This window comes from Lathamus discolor, chromosome 3 (assembly GCF_037157495.1).
Source record: "Lathamus discolor isolate bLatDis1 chromosome 3, bLatDis1.hap1, whole genome shotgun sequence".
Lineage (NCBI taxonomy): Eukaryota > Metazoa > Chordata > Aves > Psittaciformes > Psittacidae > Lathamus > Lathamus discolor.
The window spans coordinates 12856633-12875885 of NC_088886.1; the positions used below are offsets into that span (position 1 = coordinate 12856633).

The window sequence follows — 19253 nt, forward strand, 5'->3', positions numbered from 1 at the left end:
TTCATAGTATACACACATGCATGCATGAATTCAATTAAGAACAGAAAATCTCAGAGAACCAGTGGTGGATTTCCTAACCCTTTGTGCAAGTGGATATGGAAGGGGTGGGAATGGACATTTAGTCAGCACAGATACTCAGGCCTAATTGTTCCACAGGCATCTATGTATGTCATCAAAGGAGAAGAGAGAAATAGGTTTCCAAGCCCATTTTTGTGTTGCATTATCATGCACTGAGCCACCAGTCACTCTCCTTCTATTTTCCATAAAGGTCATTTTACAAATAATCAGTCTTGAGCCTCATACTGCACTTTTAACTGTCAAAGGACTCTGCAAGGAACAAAACTATTAGGCTTATTTAGTTCAGTTCTATACAGCACACTGAAGTCTTCAGATGCCAAGGTGCATCTGCCCACACCACAGCTGCTCTGGCTTAGGCTATAGCAGTAGCTTCAGCATGGAGCAGCACCGAGGGGGAGAGGAAGTTAAAAATACTGAAATCCCATTAAAAGAGTGCAATTTCTTCATCAAAGAGTCACTGCACTCTGTTGCATTGCTGTACTGCAGTATTATGTTAAGGTCAGGACTGCACAGTTTACACAGGGAAATCATGGTCCTTCAGACCTGTAGTCCTCCTCAGACACGTACCAGCTGCTGGGGGGTCATTACTTGCTGGCCTCTATTGCAGCCTGGTTTTGCTTCTTCTGATGGTCTATCTGTGCAAAGCAGCAGTCTGGGTCATCCAGACTGATTCAACTGCCTGTTCATGTTTCCTGTCACCCTGGCATCTCCCTCATATGTCTCCAGCCTCTGTGCTTGTCTGTGATTGCTGCCAGGCCCTTACACACCAGCAGTGCCTCTCTCTGGTGAAATAATGTCACCCCCAACAACCCTGCCTGACAAGAGGCAGGTTTAAAGGAGCACATTGCCACGAATATGCATATAGCAATTCCCCATTTTTCAGACAACCCCAGTTTTGGCGGCTGACTGTTTGTCCACTGTCCTGAGCTTTTTACCCTTCTGGCAATAGCCTCAAGCTTTGACTGCTGTTGCTATTTTAGCTGTTTTAATATTACATAAGCAGAAAATGTTCTTTTTTAAAGGCTTCAAGTCTTGTTGCTCCAGGCCCATGTCAGTCATTCAGAATTATTATTATTTACACAAGGTCCCTACTGCAGTAAGCATCATGCAGCTGCAAGTAGCCATTTCAGTGAGCTCCCTCTGTGTCTGAGCCTAAGCTATGGCCAAGTCACCAAGTGTAAAACCCTGTGGAGGCCAGAGAATCACTGCTAGGGACAGAGCCACATCCTAATTTCATTTTGGGTGATGGCTCCTTAGTGAAACTTGGCAAATAAATCTTCAGACTCCAAGCAAGTTTCCCTGCTGCCAAATGAAATACTAGCCTGGCCTTTCAAAAAGCAGATCAAGAAAGCACAGATTTTTGCAGTAATACCATTTCTATTTATTGCAGTCTGATTTACTAGTTTGTGATTTTGGGACAGATGAGACAATTCAGTTTTAAATGGTCTTTTTCTAAAATGCAGCTGTGCAGCTACTACAGTACGTAGTAGAGCTCTACAGCATACATAGTATTTTGGGCCAGGAAACTCGCTGCACTTACCCCACTGGACCATGTCTTGAGGGCCTGACAAGCAGCACTAAAGAAGTGAAAACTGGGCAACAGATTTCTCATCTGATGGGAAGTATGCAGCCAGTGCTCCAGTAAGTATTATTCTAATAGCATCTGCATTGCTCACTGCTGTGAGCAGCACTGGAGAACACACCTAGCGAACTCCACAGTGTATTAATAAGGATATTATTATACACAGTCTTTCTGCTCATCTGTTTCACTGAAGTAAGAAAAAAATAATGCCATGTGTAGAGAAAGGGAAGGGCAAAAAGCCCTTTCATACAGGAGAAGAGTAAAATAACAGTGCCTCTTACTGAGGGGAGCACCACATAGGCAACCACCTTCACAGGCATTTCGTAAGACAAGACTTATGGCTGAAAATGCTTCTCTTTGTGCAGATGTCCCTGAAGCTGTAGGCAAATGAAGAGTGAAATGTCTTTATAAAAACCCAACAGCATAGGTGAATCAGTGCAATTATAATATACTCCCAGGGAGCATGAAAAAATGATACCACCTTTTTTTATTCCACATTAGATCCAATCTACGTTCTACTCTTAAATCAATTTCTTGTATATCTCAAAACAGCTTCTTGGATTTTTGCTGCTAAATCAGACAGCAAGCTCTCTGGATTAGAGGAATCACATCTTCTACAGTTTTCTATTCCCTTCCCTTCTCCCTGCAGCACCATCGGGTCCCAAATCTAATCATTGTTACAATGTACTGTGGTGCATATAACCATGGACCATGAGTGGATGAACGCTCCTTCGTGGTGGTAACAATAACATCCAGACCAGCACAGGCAAGCATATTTCTGCTGAAAGGATAGAATATGAATATACCACCATGACTCCCTTGAAGTCCATGTGATGCCCCAGATAGCCACCTTGCCCTGGCATGCTCCCCACTCTGGCTTTCACTCTTTTTTTGCTCCTCTGATGGTCTGGATGTTTTCTGAAAAGGTCCATGCATGAAAGACTGAAGAGCATCTGTGGGAGGCAGTTAGCTTCCAGTGCTGGTCCCCAGCCCCAGCCCAGCTCTGCAGCAGCAGGCAGATCTGTCAGTCCAAAAGCAGAAGGCTTAGGAGGGCTGCTTTCCAGCACACTTAAATGAAAATAATAGCTTTGAGAAAAATGCATCCATTTTCCTTCACAAATCCCTGGTGTGGAAATGTTTTAACTTTTAATGAAGTCCATCTGTGCATTAGTGCTGGCTCTAAAGGATTCACAGAGACAAGACACTGGTGTAGCCTGCTCCTTTCTCCTCCTTTTTTTTTTCATTGATATAGGAAGCCCTGAGCAGTGCCTGGATACTCCTTTTCAGCTTTCAGTATCTTCCTTTGTTAGCATGAAAAGTATGATAAAGATGCTAATGAGCCTGTGCTTTCCAACACAGCACACTTACAAAGGATTACCTGGGAGGTAGGAAAGGGGAGGGCATGATCAAAACCATAAACCTCAGGAGTCAAGAGAAACAAACATTTAAAGTATTGAAAAAACAATAGGCTGTAAATGAGAGCAGACACAAGCAGCCCTGAGAACTACAGAGGGTGGGAATTAGTACCGCTGCTTAGCGCTCAGCCATGCTTTTAGAGAAAGTGGCTAACTTACTGGGTATTCACTGCAAGGAGGTCAATCATTAGGAAACCACCATGCACTGGTGGGGCAGCCGACACACTTAATTTCCACCGTAATTTAGCATTAATTACTGTCTTCCCTAGTAAAGATGCAGGCACTTTCTAAAGACCCTACTGGAAGTCACTGATCCGTCTAATGACAACACTGTAGGACTATGACAAGAAGGAAAACCAGAGATTCTTTTATTCTGCATCCCAGACCTGAGAAAGTAAGATACTTTCATTTTTTCCTTGCTTGTTAAAGAAGTAAAATATTGTTCTTGGTTTGACTTTTTAAAGTCATTAACTGATATTGTAACAAGTTGGTATTTTTCTTGTAGAACGTTTGCTATGAGAAACTGTAAGCACAAATACCATCTAGGACCTATTATGCACAGCACATTTCATCTGATAATAATTTATGGGGTACCCTGTCTTAAACATACAGCAGGGTTTTATCAGGATCACACAGGTTGAAGACTGCCAATGTAAAGATTATATGTGCAATAAAAGGGCTTGTTCCAAAAATTTATGTATAAGAAAATGACAGTTAACAGCACAGCATATGTCTAAGAACATGCTTCCTTTGATGAACGTCAGGATCACCTCTCCCATGTGCAGCCCATCCATGGCCCACGCCTTGCCCAAACAGGATAAACGAACCTTGCTGAGCAGCAAGCCAAGTGTAAAATTCAGTACACCCCTCACTCCTACAGGATTCACTTCTAAATTAAGTGTTCATCAGTAAGAAATCAGAAAGTTGTTAAGAGGAGGTTTTTCTACCTCCTGAAGCTCTTGTGTCTTTTTGCAGCCACACCTCTACAGAAAACAAGATTTGGAGTCTGAGCATGTCACAGGAAGCAAAAGCATTCCAAATACTGCAGCAGAATGGCTGGGTATCCACACAAATTTACGCAACAACAGCTAACCTGGTAACTAAGATCCTTCCCCTCAGAGTGCAAGTGACAATGTGGGATGAGTTTTAGCACAGCTTGCCTGAAAAATGAACTTGCAGGAATACAGGGAATTTAAAATCATCCATAAGTACATTGTGAGAGTGAAATGAGTGATTCCACTGCACAGATACATCTTCATCTTCTGAATAATGCTTAATTGGGTACTTCAGTCTTCCAAAGACTCTTATAATCCAAATTACGCTGCAAAATAAAAAAGCAGTCCCCCAGAATAACCAAAGGAAGCAATGCCAGAAGTCACCCCTAGAAGCAAACATACATCATATGAAGACTTAATCATGTTCTCATGTCCTCTTGCCATACTAAGCAATACATACACAGCTTTACGATTGTATTTTCTTTCTCCAGAACAGAGGAAGGAAGAAATGAAGATGAGATTTTATTATTAGACAGTTGATTTACTATGTGGAAATAAAATCTCATTCTAACTTCCTAACAAACAATGGGAAGCACCAACACAGAAATCTTCTTTCTCTTCTTGGGAAAATTCGTAACTACATTTCCCAGGGGTTCCTAACTAGTGGCTGTGGTTATTCAGAGTTCCATACGAAGCAGCACATTTTTTTCTTGCTGAAGTTAACAGAAAATATACAGTGAATTTAGCCTTTGCTTTTTTCCAAGCTAACTCAAACACCTTTAATGGAGAGAAAGAAAACTGCCAGGAGACTGTCCTAACAGAAAACCTAGTTATTCTGGCACACTGAAACTAGTTTTAAAACAGCAACATAGCATAACCATTAGAAAAATCAACTTTATATGAACTGTGGCTAATTTCCAGTAGGTTCCCAGTGTGAGCCATTAATACCCAGAGGCTTAACCAGTGATGCATTTAAGACGGATCAGGACAATTCCAAAAGCTTTTCAGCTTTTAAAGATACAAATTCCAAAGCAGAGGCCTAAATATTGGCTCACCTACAGCTGAACACCTCTGGCTTATCAGAGCATGACCATTTTTACACTACGTCACCAAAGGTTAGTTTATACTAAGAGGATTAAGCATTCCTCAATCCCAATTAAAGTAACTATGACCCAAAGTTAAGGAGTTCAAGGGAGAAAGGAATTCCAATTTTGCCCATATTTCAGCATTTTACATAACACCATATAAACAGCAAAACAGATTTCCAGAAATGTGAGTCAAACCCAATGTGCATCAAAGATATTCTTGACCTTAGCTTGCTGGTTTTTGAGGAAAAGGCCTCATCACACACTCCACAAAGTATGATCAAGGGCACTGAGATAGGGAACATACTCCTTCACTGAAAGCCATGGAGCCTTTTAGGCAGGAAGAGAGTGACCTCCCTGGGTGGAAGCTGCTCTTACCTCGAACGTAAAGGTTAGCTGGGGCAGAGTAGCGGGTTCCTGCGCTGTTGGTTGCAACACATTCGTATTTGCCTTGGTCTGACTCCTCACTGTTCTCTATTTGCAGAGCTCCTGTACACAAACAAAAAGACACAGGCAATTCAGGTTATGGCAAATCTGGCAATTGAACAGCCAGCCTCAGAAAAGGAAGGCCATGCCCCACGCTTTTAAAGTATCTTCCTGAATAAATATATTGTGATATCCCCTGGACCCACAGGGTACCAGCATGCAGCCAAAAGGTACCCAGTCTTCTGTCAGAAGCTTGTAAAACTGATTATTGTTATTTTTTTGAATATACAGGGAACCAGTTACTGATGTATTTCCAACCGCCCCAACCACTTATATTCATTGCTTCAATAAAGGAATAAAAACATACACATACACACGTATTAATTACAGCTTCATATGGGATGCCTGTCTAACAAAAGGACCTTTAATAAGCCTTTAATCAAAACAGCCAAGCACAAAGCAAACTAACTGTAGCTGTTTGTTTCTTATCTGATGCACACAAAGCCTAGCAAATGCTCAACAAATTGCAGCCTTCCTGCAGAAACTGGCACAGTCCCATCTCTCCCACCTCACCACCCTCCTTCCACAGACACCCCCTTCTGAGAAAACACTTTGCCTTTTGTCAGCTTTATGTCAGTGATCTTGTTCTTTCAGATTTCATGGTACATGATATAAAAGAAGAGAAACTCGGTGCGAGACATCAAAGTTACACACTAATGCAATGCACCCATTTTGCCGCACGGTCCTCATGTGAAAGCCACCCTCCCTCCCTTGTACCAGCATGCCTGATCCTACAGTTTGGGTCGGGACATGACCTGATCCCATCCCCAAGGTGCCGGATGCATGACAGGCTCATCTAAACAGCTGGAATAATTTTCAGAGCACACAGAGTCGCCATTTACATGCGTAAGCTGTAGAGTACTCATGATGTGGAAGTGAGCACTATTCTAAGGTGGTTTTCTCTAACTGCTCAGGCCACTCCAACTGGTGCCCAGCACTGCTTGGCCTGGGAGGCTGGTCTTTCACCCAGCTTCTTGCCTAGCACAGACGACTGCAAAACTGGTCACATCTAAACTCCCATAGTTATGTGTCCCATATGCAGACTGAAAGATGGAGCTGCAGGGAAAGTAAGAAGCAGGATGCGTATGACAGCAAGCTGGCACTGTTGGCTGGACACTGAAGAGGCTGGTACTCAGCCTGCTTCTCTGAGGAAACACAGGAATAATTTTTAAAGTGCCTCCAAGGGCTCAGATTCTGCTGGTTAGGCCTGCCTGTAGGAAGGGATCTCTGCTCACAAACCATATGCTGAACTAAAAGAAAACATTAACCCCTTTGCTTGTAAGGATCTGAACTCATTTCTGCCTGCCACGGTTCAAAATGACCACTGAGAGCCGCACTGAGAATAGCTGGTGAAATTTCCTTCTCCCCTCTTGCTGGTTCAAGCTGCAGAGGTCAAACTCAGTTTTTCGTATCATCAGAACAGAAGAAAAACTAATGTGAATCAACCACTGTTACCTACATTATTTAGAAGGATAAATTGAGAGTGTGGCATAAGTCTATATGTCATGGGGAAAAATGAACTTCCCTGGGTTCTGCCATATAATAAAAATGATGTACAGAACCCTCCCTGTTGTTGCATTAGTGCTGGAGATGAGGCTTCAGCTAGACAGAGAAAGCTTGTTTGCAGAAGTCCTTCTACCTACTAAAGCAAGGACCTGCCAGCTTTCCCTAGCCGTGGAGCTCTCTGGACACTCACAGGCCAAAGTCCACAGAGCACTGCTGCTTAATTCAGGGAGAATGCCAAATTTCTACATGCTGAAAAACATCTTCAAAGCAGACAGCAGCATGACAGGCAGGGGAGCAGGACAAAGCTTCCCAGTATTGACAAAACAGAGAATCAGAGAATCCAGAAATGGAAAAGACCTATTAGGTTATCTTGTGAATCCCTGGGGGCCAGGGCTGGATTGCTCCTTATTGTAAATGTACTTGTGTTCTGTCCAATCCCATTTTAAATGTGCTGAGTGATAGGTCTTTCACCACTCCCTCAAGGAATTGATGCCACAGCCTGGTTATGTTTTCTGTCAGGAAGTTTTTCTGGAACTCATCGTATATTATCTCCTTCTTAATTTCTGCTCATTACTCCGTGGGCAAGCATGTTCTGCAGAGTTCATTCTGAGTACTTGCATCAGGCTTGGCTGGGAAAATCTGTCTGCTGCACAACATACCCATATTTAAAAAAGCCAACCAACCAACCAACCAACCAACAAGAGTGGATGTTATCACCCTGAGGAAGAGCCTACCTCTGATCTAGCCCTCATCAGCTGGCTGGGCTGAAAGCAGAGCCAGCTTCAAGGGACACGCAGTGGTGTCTGTCTGGAAAAAGTAAGATCCCCAGATAATTCTGTCATGAACACATACCTGTTTATATACCCCTTTTAGCCATTTAATACATATCACTGGTATTTATACCTCTTCCAATTGCAATCACTGTGCCTCTGAAATGCCAGTTAGTCAAACTATATTTTATCTCTAGGGACCTCAACATCAGTGCAGGAGAGAGAAGAGAAAAACATAAAAGGATGAAGAAAATGAAAGCGGAGGGGAGTTTCAGATTACATGCTGTTATTACATGTCAGTTCTGCAGCCAACACAGATCAGTTTCTAGATACATACTATAAACATGTAATATGTGTCAGCAACTGCCTACAAACTGCTCGGGGACACTGGGCACGGGATTCTGATTTCGTCTGGGTTGGCATGACCATTCAAACTATGGTGCATCCTGAGCAAGAGAGAACCCAGGAAGCAGAAGTTAGTGCAAACCTCTCAACCAGAAAGAAAACAGTTACTGCAGTAAATCATTATTAGACAAACATACAGATCCCATGCTAGAGCTGACAGCCAGCAGGAAGTGAAAGGATCATGGTAACCTGATGGCAGTCAGTGGGGCTATAGGGGTTTTCTTGAAGGACAACCTACACTAAGTGATGGATACAGGAGAGAGTAGGGTATCTCAGGGTATAGAGATTTATGAATGAAGTTAGGATGTTCAGACATTGCTGGGATCAGAAAGCTGGGGACATAAATGAATCTGAGCTTTGGGAAAAACTCCATGTCAAATGCTCCAGCCCTTAGTTCAGTCATCCCAGAGAAAGGCAGTAACTTCATCTCTTGAAGAGTTCAAGTCGAGGCTGGATAGGAGACAAGGAGCCACAGAACAAGAAAAACTAAGTCCCGAGTAGCTTCTTTTCCTGAATTTCATGGAAGCTGCATCCAAAGACCCTCAAAAGTGCAGTGAATTCTTTGCTTTGACAAGTGCAAAGAACCTGATTTCTATTCCTAGCCCTGTCAACATCTCATCTTACAATCTTCCGAGCCTCTGCAAAGCAGAGCTAGGAAGGCTGATTTACTTTTATCCATTACTTTGGGATTTATGTTGCACAAGTTGCTGAGTAAGGTCTTGTTCACACAGGATGTTACTGCAGACTTCTCTATGGACTCCTCATATGGAATCATGGTGCTCATGTGTCAGGTGCCTTGTTCTCATTTGCATTGCTGAATCCTGATGTGCAATCAGGTAACACGGCTTCAGCAGATGCGTGAGGACCATCTACCATCAGGACATGCTCATATGAAGGAGAGGAGCAGTGAATAGCTTGTCTGGGAGCTCACGGGGCTCTGCAGTGGTACGTGCACATCAGGGTGACACTTCTCCCTGCTGAGCACCACCCAACCTCCGCTGCCTTCTACGAGCACCCTGAACCTCAGCGGGGCTTCAGCAGAAGAGGGGCAGCCATTCCTCACCACACTGCGATGCCATGTTGATCTTGCCTGTGGCTCAGATCTGTTCCCGATAACACATCTCAGCTTATCAGAAAGCTGACAACTCCTGAGAAAAAACCCTGGCAGGTCTCCAGTGACAGCAAGAATGGTGACAAGGCAGAGCCTTCTTGGGCTGAGGGCAGAAGCCAGCCCTGCTGACTGACAAGCATCTCTTATAGGTTCTTTACTCTGAGCTGATATCTCCTTGCCAGTCCCTTCCCTCCTCTCCTAGCTTTTTCTTTTGCTCTGTATACTCGGGCACAGACAGCAGTCCTGTTAGCAGCTCTCCAAGATACTTATCTATTCAAATATACGTGTGCTCAGGCAGAATCATTAGCTGCAGTGACAGTGGGTAAAAGCAGCATTTAAAAAGTGCACTGCACAGACAAAGCATGGGGAAGGCAGATCCTGACAAGGGGCACTTCTTGGCAGCGCTAGGTACTGTTGTGCCACAGAGGGCTTGTCATTCTCTCCTCCAGGTGACAAACTAATGTAAAAAGCTCTGAGCTGCCACACAAATGGACCTCTCTGCATCTACTCAGGTCGGAACTCCATCCCCAGCAGTGGGAGCAGCAATATTTCTCTAGCAGGGCATTCACAGACTCAGTCTCCCTGGCTCAGAGTGGAGGGACTGACCTTCTGCCCTGGTTATAAAATTAAACATGGAATTAAATGTTCCTATAAATACCAAAGAGTCAGAGGAACCCAGCTGCAATCACAGCACTCATCTAAGGGAAGGACTTGAAGAGCAGATGTTAATGAACAGTTACCTGACCAGGGCCATTGCTGCCAGGGAAGAGGCAAATTTTGCCTACCCCACACACTAGAGCACATGGCAACCCTAAAGCCTTCCATTTTCCTTCCTCCTGCCTCCCACCACCTTCCTCCACAGAAACACTGCCTGACTTTTCCTGAAGCAGTATTTTTAGCCACCCTTTCAGCCAGTGCTCAGGTCCCAGTCCCCTGTCTGCTAAAAATTCCTTCCTTGAGAAGGAGAATCCTCCTAATAAAATCCAGGGAGCTGTGGAGCAGGGCCAGAGGCAAGCTCACACCAAACAAGGACCCATAAATGTGAGTACGGCAGAGAAAGAAATACTGTGAAGGCCTGACAATGAGTGAGCTGGATTTTGACACCCAAGTTGCTGAGACAACCAACACTTGCTGTGGGAGCCCTGAAAAACCGAAAGACACTGAAACCACACAAGAGTCACCAATAATAAGCATTTCCCATATTCACTACTTTATGTAATTTATACCTGCAGCATCTCCCAGCGGTTACAGAGGACTGCACCTAGCCTCTACCAGCCATCAGCATTGCCAATTATGCAAAACAAGATAACTACAAATACATTTTCATTGTTAGTGTTCATTATGGTTATTATGCCTGAGAGGCTGGAGAGCGGCATGCAAGGGGCCTGTTCTGGATGGCAGCGCTGCTGAGAAATCGCTCTCCTGTGCACCAGAGGCAGCTGCTGATAGCACCCGACTGCTGCCATCGAGCCAGACTCGGGCAGAGATGGAGCAGAGGAGACCCAATGTGCTTAGCAGCATGAGGTCTCCTCTTAGTGGATTTTCAGGATGCTCTGATCTCTCACCAGCAGATACAGGAAATCTCAGGGGACTCTGCGTCAGAGGCAAAACTACAGCAGTCAAATGCACAGTAATACCTCTGTGTACTTCTAAAGGGATGTGAGTCAATCTGAATCCTGACAGTTAGAAACATGGCATTACAAACATTCCCAGGCTCTACCCCACCCAACCTCCCCCTAACACTGTCTGCTCCTGTGAGCATATCTTCTCATTTTTAAATTGTTTTCCTTTCACCTTTTCTTTCTGTGACTGGAAAATCTCAAGAAACAGCAAAAAAAAAAAAAAAAAAAAAAAAAAAAAAATCCTATCATATACAAAGTGTACAAAGTGCAATCAAATGTACAAGCACATGCTCAGAAGAGACAGCAAAATTCTTTTAGGTTCCTCTAATCTCTTTGGATAGCTTTATGCTCCATCTCTCAGGATAGTGTCGACATATTGGAGCTATATTTAAACCAGTTCAGCCGGGACTGGAAAGGTTTAGATGCAGCTATACAGAAGTTGGTGCGGGTGTTTACCTGGCTTCCCAGACAGACAGCTTCTGACACCCAAGTGAGCTGATCTAAAGTTAATTCAGACAGACCTCTGCTACGCTGACGTCTGCAGGGAAGAAATACTCTTATGTATAGGAACCTCAGATATTTCCTGTGGTGACAGAAAAGTAACAAATAAATCTGACTGCAGAGGGATAATGCCTGAGACGATGATATTTCTTTCTCTCCTCATGTGCATCTGATCTAATGCCTGTTCAGTCCAGCACCCACCAGAAACACAACTGTGCTCTGCTCTCTCTTACAGGCCAGGGTAGGAAAATGCAGCCAGGTTTCACAAAAGGTGGAGTGAGTTCAATTCCACAGAAATGCTGGAAGTGCCTGTCTCATATTCTACTTAGAAAATAAGAATGGGGCAGAACTTGCTTCAACATGGATTTGCTGATATTATCTGTGGGTCACCTTAAGAAGCTAACTATTGCCTAATGTGATGGGCATCTGCCAGCTCCATGTCTTTCTGATGAAAAAAAGTAGGGATCTCAAGATAAAATTACTATCTGGGGCAGTCCCAGAGGGGTGAAGCTACAAATGGAGATACTGAATTATTGATAGGAGCTCCTCCCATTTCAGGGAAACCAGAGATGTCTTGGACAGAAAGGACCAAATACGTTGGGGTAAAGTCAAATGAGGTGTTTAGAGAGAAAAATCTCCTCCTTTTGGAGGGGTGCATGGTGGAATTATCAGGTCATCCTTGCTAACCACACACTGCTCCCTTCAAGTGGTTCTCCACTGCTTTGGCACAAAAGCCTTGGGTAACGCTTGAAGCTCCAGGCACACAACTCCTAGCGACACAGTCACAGCAACAATTAAATCAAACCAAAACCACCCCTTCCTCCCCATTTATTTCCAAAAGGGTTTGTTAAGAGTTCACCCTTCCTTTCAGACCAAATTAATGGATTCCAAAGCATCCAACTTACCTTAATGAGGAACAAGAGTGCAGCTGGGTATAGAACATGGCAGAACAGTCACTTCTACATGGACACAACCTCACCATCATAAAAGCACTTTCATCTAATCTGTCGTTATCTTTAGAATTCCAGTGACCTCCATTTTAAATAAAAGGCATTAGGCTGACAGAAATCCTCTGGGAGAAGCCAGAGAGCAGCACGTGGCTTCTGTTTGCTCTCACAGAAATGTCATCTTTGACATTCAAACAGGACACATATTTTAAATAATGTCAAGAACAGTCTTAAAATACCTCATCAGGACTCAAACGCGGGTGGGAAGGGAGGTGGGGGTATGGGGAACTTATGTTTTATGAGATGGATGGTTCTTTTCACAGAGATGTGTTCAGTTCCCAAGCAGGACGTATGGAGCATCCACGTGGTTCTGGTGCTGAGTCACTAATGTCATCAGGCACAGCGGGCACGCAGCGAGCATGCGGGGAAGCCTTGGGATGGCTGCACACTCGACATGCATGGCTGGGAGCTCAGAGCGCTCCGCTAGTTAGCATTCAATCTGTCATTTCATTTTAGGATTTGTAGTAGGAGATGAAGAAATAGTTTAAGGACCTTGTAACATCACAGCTGTCAATCTCCAGTATTCCAAAGGGAGGAATGACAGATATATAAGCCCATTCATATCAAAATAAGGAAGGCAGCCTTTTTCCCTGACCCAGATTTGCTACAGAGGCAACTTAATGCAAATACGCATCAAACGGCAATTCACATTTACTCTAAAATCACTTAATGGGAGCTGAAAACATTAACCCCCAGCAACAGAACCAGTTCCAAAGAGTCAGATTATTAACTTCCAGCAGTGATTCAGGGAAAAGGGGGAAAAAAGGGAAGAAGAGGAAAAACCCGAACAAACAAGGTCGTGTTGATTTGTAGGTGGTAGTCATTCTGCCGAGAAATCCAGGGGTCAATCAACAGGGGTAACCAAAATCACAAGAGAATTCAGAAGGGCCTTAGCACATAATGCTGATTAACATGCTAAAGTTAATCTAAAGAGACAGCTTTGAGCGTTTAGGCTAGAAAAGACAACGCTCCAATTGGAAAGTTATTACTGGTGCATACAGGCTGTGAAAACAAGCCAGGAACTGCGCACACTGGGCTGTCAAACCAGGGGTGGGCTTAATTAATGAAGACTTCATCTATGTAGAAAAATATCTTGGTGCTGTGAAGCAGTATTGGTATATCTGGGACATCTAAGGCAGTGGTTCTCCAGTGTGCCCCCACATTAGAGGGTTAGCGCACTTGAAAAGCAAATGCAAGGAATGCAAACAAAGGTGCTCCTTATCCCAGAGCTAAATTTGCTCAAACTTTCATAAATTTATCTCCTTCTGATTACAGTTTCATGCACATCAGCAGCAGCAAAGAATTTGACTGTTCTCTTGTGAATATGTTACCTCCTTACACTTAGCACCAAAGCGATCTATCTAAAACCCCCTAGACACAAAACCTCAAAGGCCACAACTGCACAGTAAAGTCAGAGACTTGTAGGAGCTGCAGGAGACATCAACCATCCTGTGGCACAGCCGAGGGACCATGTTCCAGTTTGCAAACTTTCCACTGAATAACCCCCTTTCAACAGTGCAAAACTGCAATGGATGAATCTACAAGAAATCACGCTGAAAACCAATCAAAATAAACACACTAAGTGGGAGAGTGCAGATGAGCGAGAGCGCTGGCAGAGTTAGGGCTGAGAGTAAAAGCTGGAGATGAGAAACACCGGAGAAGGGACACGGCAGACAGGAGATGGAGTGACGTGACAACTGGAGGCACATTTCAGCATTCTTACCTCTGATCGGTGTACCACCTGGTGAGGTAATTTGAATGCAAATAAGATTAGAGAGAAGCATTAGTACAAAGAGGAAAGGAAGAAAAATTATAACTAAAAAGCAGAAAGTTTTTTAAAGCTAGAATTTGTTTTAGCGTGACAGGAATAAATAAAAAGAAACTGATGTGCAATAAAAGTCGGAGTGACATCCTCAGGAGGTTAGTAAAGCTCATCGCTTCCACAAGTGCGGCATCCAGCCCTGCATCTTGCCATTAAAGCCACCACCCTCATGAACGGGAGCCGAACTAAGCTGCTGAGGTGGTGTTGCCAGCTGGCCTCACCAGTTGCATTCACCCACATAACTGTTTAAGCAGTTGAGATGGAGGACACGTTGGGAAGATGGTGCAGTGCCCCTTCATTCCTCATACAGAACACGGAAGGGGTGTCCTGGGACTGTGTGACTGTGAGTGTGCTGGGCAGGAGGGGTGGAAAGCATATGGTTGCGGGCACTAGGTGCAATTTGGCTTTGAGGTTAGAATGACCAGTGGGACAAAATCTGCTCGCTTAAAGAAATTAAACTAAGGGGAGAGTGTAACAAATCCATTTTGAGCCATTCTCCACATCCGCATAACCCTTGCATCAGGTTCCCTTTGGCAAAGAAACTGGTGTCATGCAGAATTAACTTTACATACAGAAATATTTCTAAACAAAGTAGTTTCTGGTAACATAACAACAGCACGCTAGCCAGACCTCTGTTGCTCCTGCCTAATTTGTATGTTAGCTGGAGAAAGGAATCCCTACCCTCTTTATAAGGCACTGGAAATAATTTTACATGCTATAATGAAGTGTATCTTATAAGGAGGGCTTCTCTGGGAGTGAGTTTGAGTTATCCTGTTGCAACAATCTGTAGAGGTTTGGTTTATGAGGTCAATGTGTTTAGCAAGTGGAGGATCCACTGGTCAGTGTCTCGAGTTCAGCGTACAGCCAATAATGAAGCATGATTGAAGGAGAGATGCTCCAGCTGAGCAAATTGGCAGGGAACCCTTCTAATCCCCACTTTTGTCCCCTTGGTCTTATTCTGCACATATGAAGGCTGTTAGTATAAGGGAGAGATTCATGCAGCTTGAATCTGTAGGCAGTTTATGGTATGTGTTGGTTTTATGCAGATTTGTAGGATCTGAATACCAAGCACTTACCAAAGAAAACTGAGGAGTTTAAACAGACAGAAAAACAGGGTTAAACAGGACACAGTGTGTCAAATCATGTTCAGTGTATTGATTAATAAATACCAGTATGCATACAAGAGTGTCGTGTATCTCAGATTTACAGCTCATTCCATTATCCACAACAATGATCACCCAATGGGAAAGAAAGACAGAAAAGAATTTCTGTAAATACAAAGAAGGCATATTTTAAGCATGTTTAACTTGCCTCTTAAAAAGTAATTGTAATATTTATACTTAATCTTTTTCTTTCCTAACTACCTTTTCCTTTAGGCAGAGTCCTTTCTTTAAGCAGTAACAGCAATTAAAACTACTCATTTTGGCATTTTCCTCTGCCAAGATGACATTACCCCACTTTAACTTTATGTCTGGTTATATTTTCTTATGCTTTCTATCCAGATGACTGAAGCATCAGGAAAGATCTTGCAGTGACTGAAGTTGTGGGTACTCTCTTTCTTGCAGTAATAAATCTGCTGCTTAGTTATCTATCTTAGTAACTACCGCTACCCTTGACAGAACAGTTAGACCCAGAGATACTTGCATGGAATAGCACAGCCATGGAAAACAGGGTTATTTCTCTTCGCCTGTTTGAAAAGTTTGCCAAGTGGTATTTTTGTTCAGTTTGGTCTAGGGCCTCCCTCCTCCCATCCCCAACCCTCCTGTCCCCTTCTGCAATTCTCAGAGTTAAGAAAAGCATCACCGCAGTGTGTCACTTCCCATGGGAATGGTGCAATGACTTTGAGAACAAGCCCAAGGGGCAGAAAACAGGACTTCCGTCTCTCTCATCTGGCTGAAACAGGGTTTGTTGTTCTGCCCTAGAAATGAAAGGATTTGCAGCAAACTTTAAATCTACTCCCTGTAGAGGCTAAACCCTTTCGCTAATATGCAACTGTCTACACAGAGCAGTAAGAGCAACTGCATACTTGAAGCAGATTCCCTAAAACAGAAGTGTGACCAGCTCATTTCTTCCTGTGTTAAATCCCAATCCTCCTGGCCTCCAAATGTAAGTGAACCCTTGCAGCAGCAGCACAGAGACTTGCTGTATTTAGCACAATGTTTGTTCTGGGTCTTTCTCACCTTTGCAAAGTTAAGACATTCACTCTTCACACAGAGGACACCATTACAGAGAGTGCACAAGGCTTTTCTGTTTTCAGATTCCTTCACCCAGAAGGAATAAAAGTTTCTATTTTTTCTTCACATCATATGACAATGTATCTCTGGCTGTTGGCCTCTCAGGGTGTCCCTCAAAGAGAGCAAGTCATAGCACAGAGTGCCAACATAAGAGTCCACAAAGTGACAGAGGTGCCATCGCTTAAATGGTTACTGAGGCCAACTAGTGCCCTGTGATCACTAGGCCTCTTTATGCAAAGGGCACACCAAGATCAAGCTTCAAACCCAACTCCTGTGTTCGAAAGGTTTGAAACACTCATAAGGAAGGACAGTTCATTTCCCCTTCATGATAACAGACACCAAAAAACACTATGCATGTTCACTTCAATCAGGAATGAATACTGACCCTGGCATCCTGTGTACTGGAAGCACACAGCCAGGTGCCCAAAGCAAGGCAAAACATAGGATAATACACTGAAAACCCCAATGGGATTATTTGCATCAGTATTTCCCAGTGTTGAGAAGAGGCTCTGCTGGAGAGGGGTCTTCACTCTGCTGACACAAACTCACCCCAAACTTACCAACACACCACTTCCTTTTAGGAAGCGTAAGAACCTAAACCACCAAAACCCTACTCCAAAACAACATCGTATAGTGAAACCAAGGCTCTTGCTGGCTGCAACACTGACTCCCAGAGAACTCCAACAGTGCTTTTGGCTACTCCCTAACATAGTTTTAGGGAAAACTATTTTCAGAAGTTGAAGTGCTACAGAAAAGACTGGCTATTTGTCACCAGTTGCAACATGGAGTCTGTGTGAATCCCACCACTGCTGCGTGTGCCTCACACAGCACGACCCATATGTGCACTATAGGTTTGGCCAGGACATAAAATTTCAGCTGTCAGCTAGCTGGCCATGGTACTGATTCAACCCTTGTCCAGTCAGTCCTTTCTGAGAAAGCATCCATCTTTGTGCAGGTTTCCTGATCCTTTTGGAAAATACTTCCCAATACCCATTCTTTTGGGCTATCCTTACACACCTTATTCCAAGCTGATGCCCATCTGATGTCTGGACTCAAAGCTGTTTCTTGCCAGGAGCTGAATGTCTTCTGTTGGATACTGGCTGCTGCTATTACCACTGAAGAAGGATATGGCTGCTGCTGCCATTTCTCTGGGATAGGTACCACTTCTTTTTGCAAGTTTACTCTGTCCATGTTGGGTATTCCTTTTGTTACCAAATAAGTTGTGCTTCTACTATAGGATCAAGACTAAATTGAAAGTGCTTGCTGGTAACTCTGAGAGTAAAAATGCAGCAAGGTGATCTGGTGGGCCAGCTCCCACTGCTTCTTCATTAAAGGCACCTACACTTTTCCAGAGAGCGACTAAAGTCACCTGCAGAGTTCTCTCTGATACTTTACTTGCAGTTAACTGCCTTTAAGCCACACTGGGGTGTAGGGCATGGTTCCATAACTCAGTTAATTGATGGTAATTAGAAGAGAACAATACTTCTTGTAAGACCAAGCTCTTTACTAGATGAAAGATGTTAATGCTCCCTCAATTTCTGGAGTTCTCTTACATGGCATAGGTATCTGGAAGTGAACATTCAGAATAACTATTTATTGTCATTTGATATTTTGTTCATAAATTTTATGAAGAGCAAGGTGTAAGAGCAATTCTTCACTTGTGAAAGTCACTGGAAACATTTGAGAGCTACAGGAGTATGAATACCACCTAGAGTTGCTCTGAAGTCTTCAGGAGCTTCTGGTCCAAGAATCTTTACAGAGCAACTGTGAAGAATCAGCACAATCTGATCTATATTGAGTTTCTGCCACATCATCAACTAATTTTAAAACATGGTTAGAGGTGTAGCGGTGACCCTTGCTGTCAGAACTCGCATGTACATCACCTGTAACACTACAGTGCCCGGACTGTTTTAAAATCAGTTCAGGAGAATAGGTTTTAAATGAGTTAGCATGCTGGGGAAGTTTCCCAGCCTAGAGCTGGCCTTAGATCCTGTGTCAGTGACTGAGAGGCAATGACTGAAGCTATGCACCCTAGGGGAGAACAGGGAGTTGTCCTGAGTCACTGCATTTGCAGAAAAGCAGCCTCTCTCCACAAGAGGTGGGAAGTATTAGCATGATGAGCAAGGGAGAATTTTGCTACAACCAGCATGAGTCAGAAACCTTGCTTTTGCCTTGATCTGTGATAATAAGAGATGAAAACCTGTATTTATTTGCATTCTCATCTCTAGAGCAATTAGTGCAACACGTACTGACAGAACTACCCAAGAGCTGTACTTTAAAAGGAACTGAGCATTACCTGGGAGAAAAGATCTATGTACTGCGGAGAAGGAAGAAAAAAAGCACTCTAAATGTAAAGAGTTACTCTGTCAGAAGGTTGAAATAGAAAAATGCATATACATACATACAGATGTGATCAGTAAATGAGGGATGGTAGGATACAGGACAGATTCATAAACTGTGTATTTGCTCCTGACAGAGACACCAGTCCTCTGGGGTTAAAAGAGCCTGAGATGATGGCGTGGTTGTGTTACACCACAAACTCTCTAGTACCTTGACAGAAGATGAACAGAGCTCTAGAAACTGATGTTCAGAGCCTCCTTGGGCATATGATCTGACTGTGTGCAAGTTCAAAGA

General features: G+C 43.5%; 1 protein-coding gene and 1 long non-coding RNA gene across 6 annotated transcripts in view; one reads left to right on the forward strand and one right to left on the reverse strand.

The window, feature by feature from the left end:
• Positions 1-19253, reverse strand: part of PTPRF (protein tyrosine phosphatase receptor type F) — a 394296-nt gene that overhangs the window by 86289 nt on the left and 288754 nt on the right. For all 5 annotated transcript variants that reach the window (XM_065673567.1, XM_065673566.1, XM_065673568.1 and 2 more), the window contains one exon: positions 5534-5644. In XM_065673567.1, coding sequence (XP_065529639.1) covers positions 5534-5644 — 111 coding nt within the window. The remainder of the gene's footprint in view (positions 1-5533; positions 5645-19253) is intronic.
• LOC136011583 (uncharacterized) lies at positions 3279-5898 on the forward strand. The gene is made up of 3 exons (XR_010611420.1): positions 3279-3469; positions 4051-4171; positions 5640-5898. It is a non-coding gene; the product is annotated as an uncharacterized LOC136011583 (long non-coding RNA).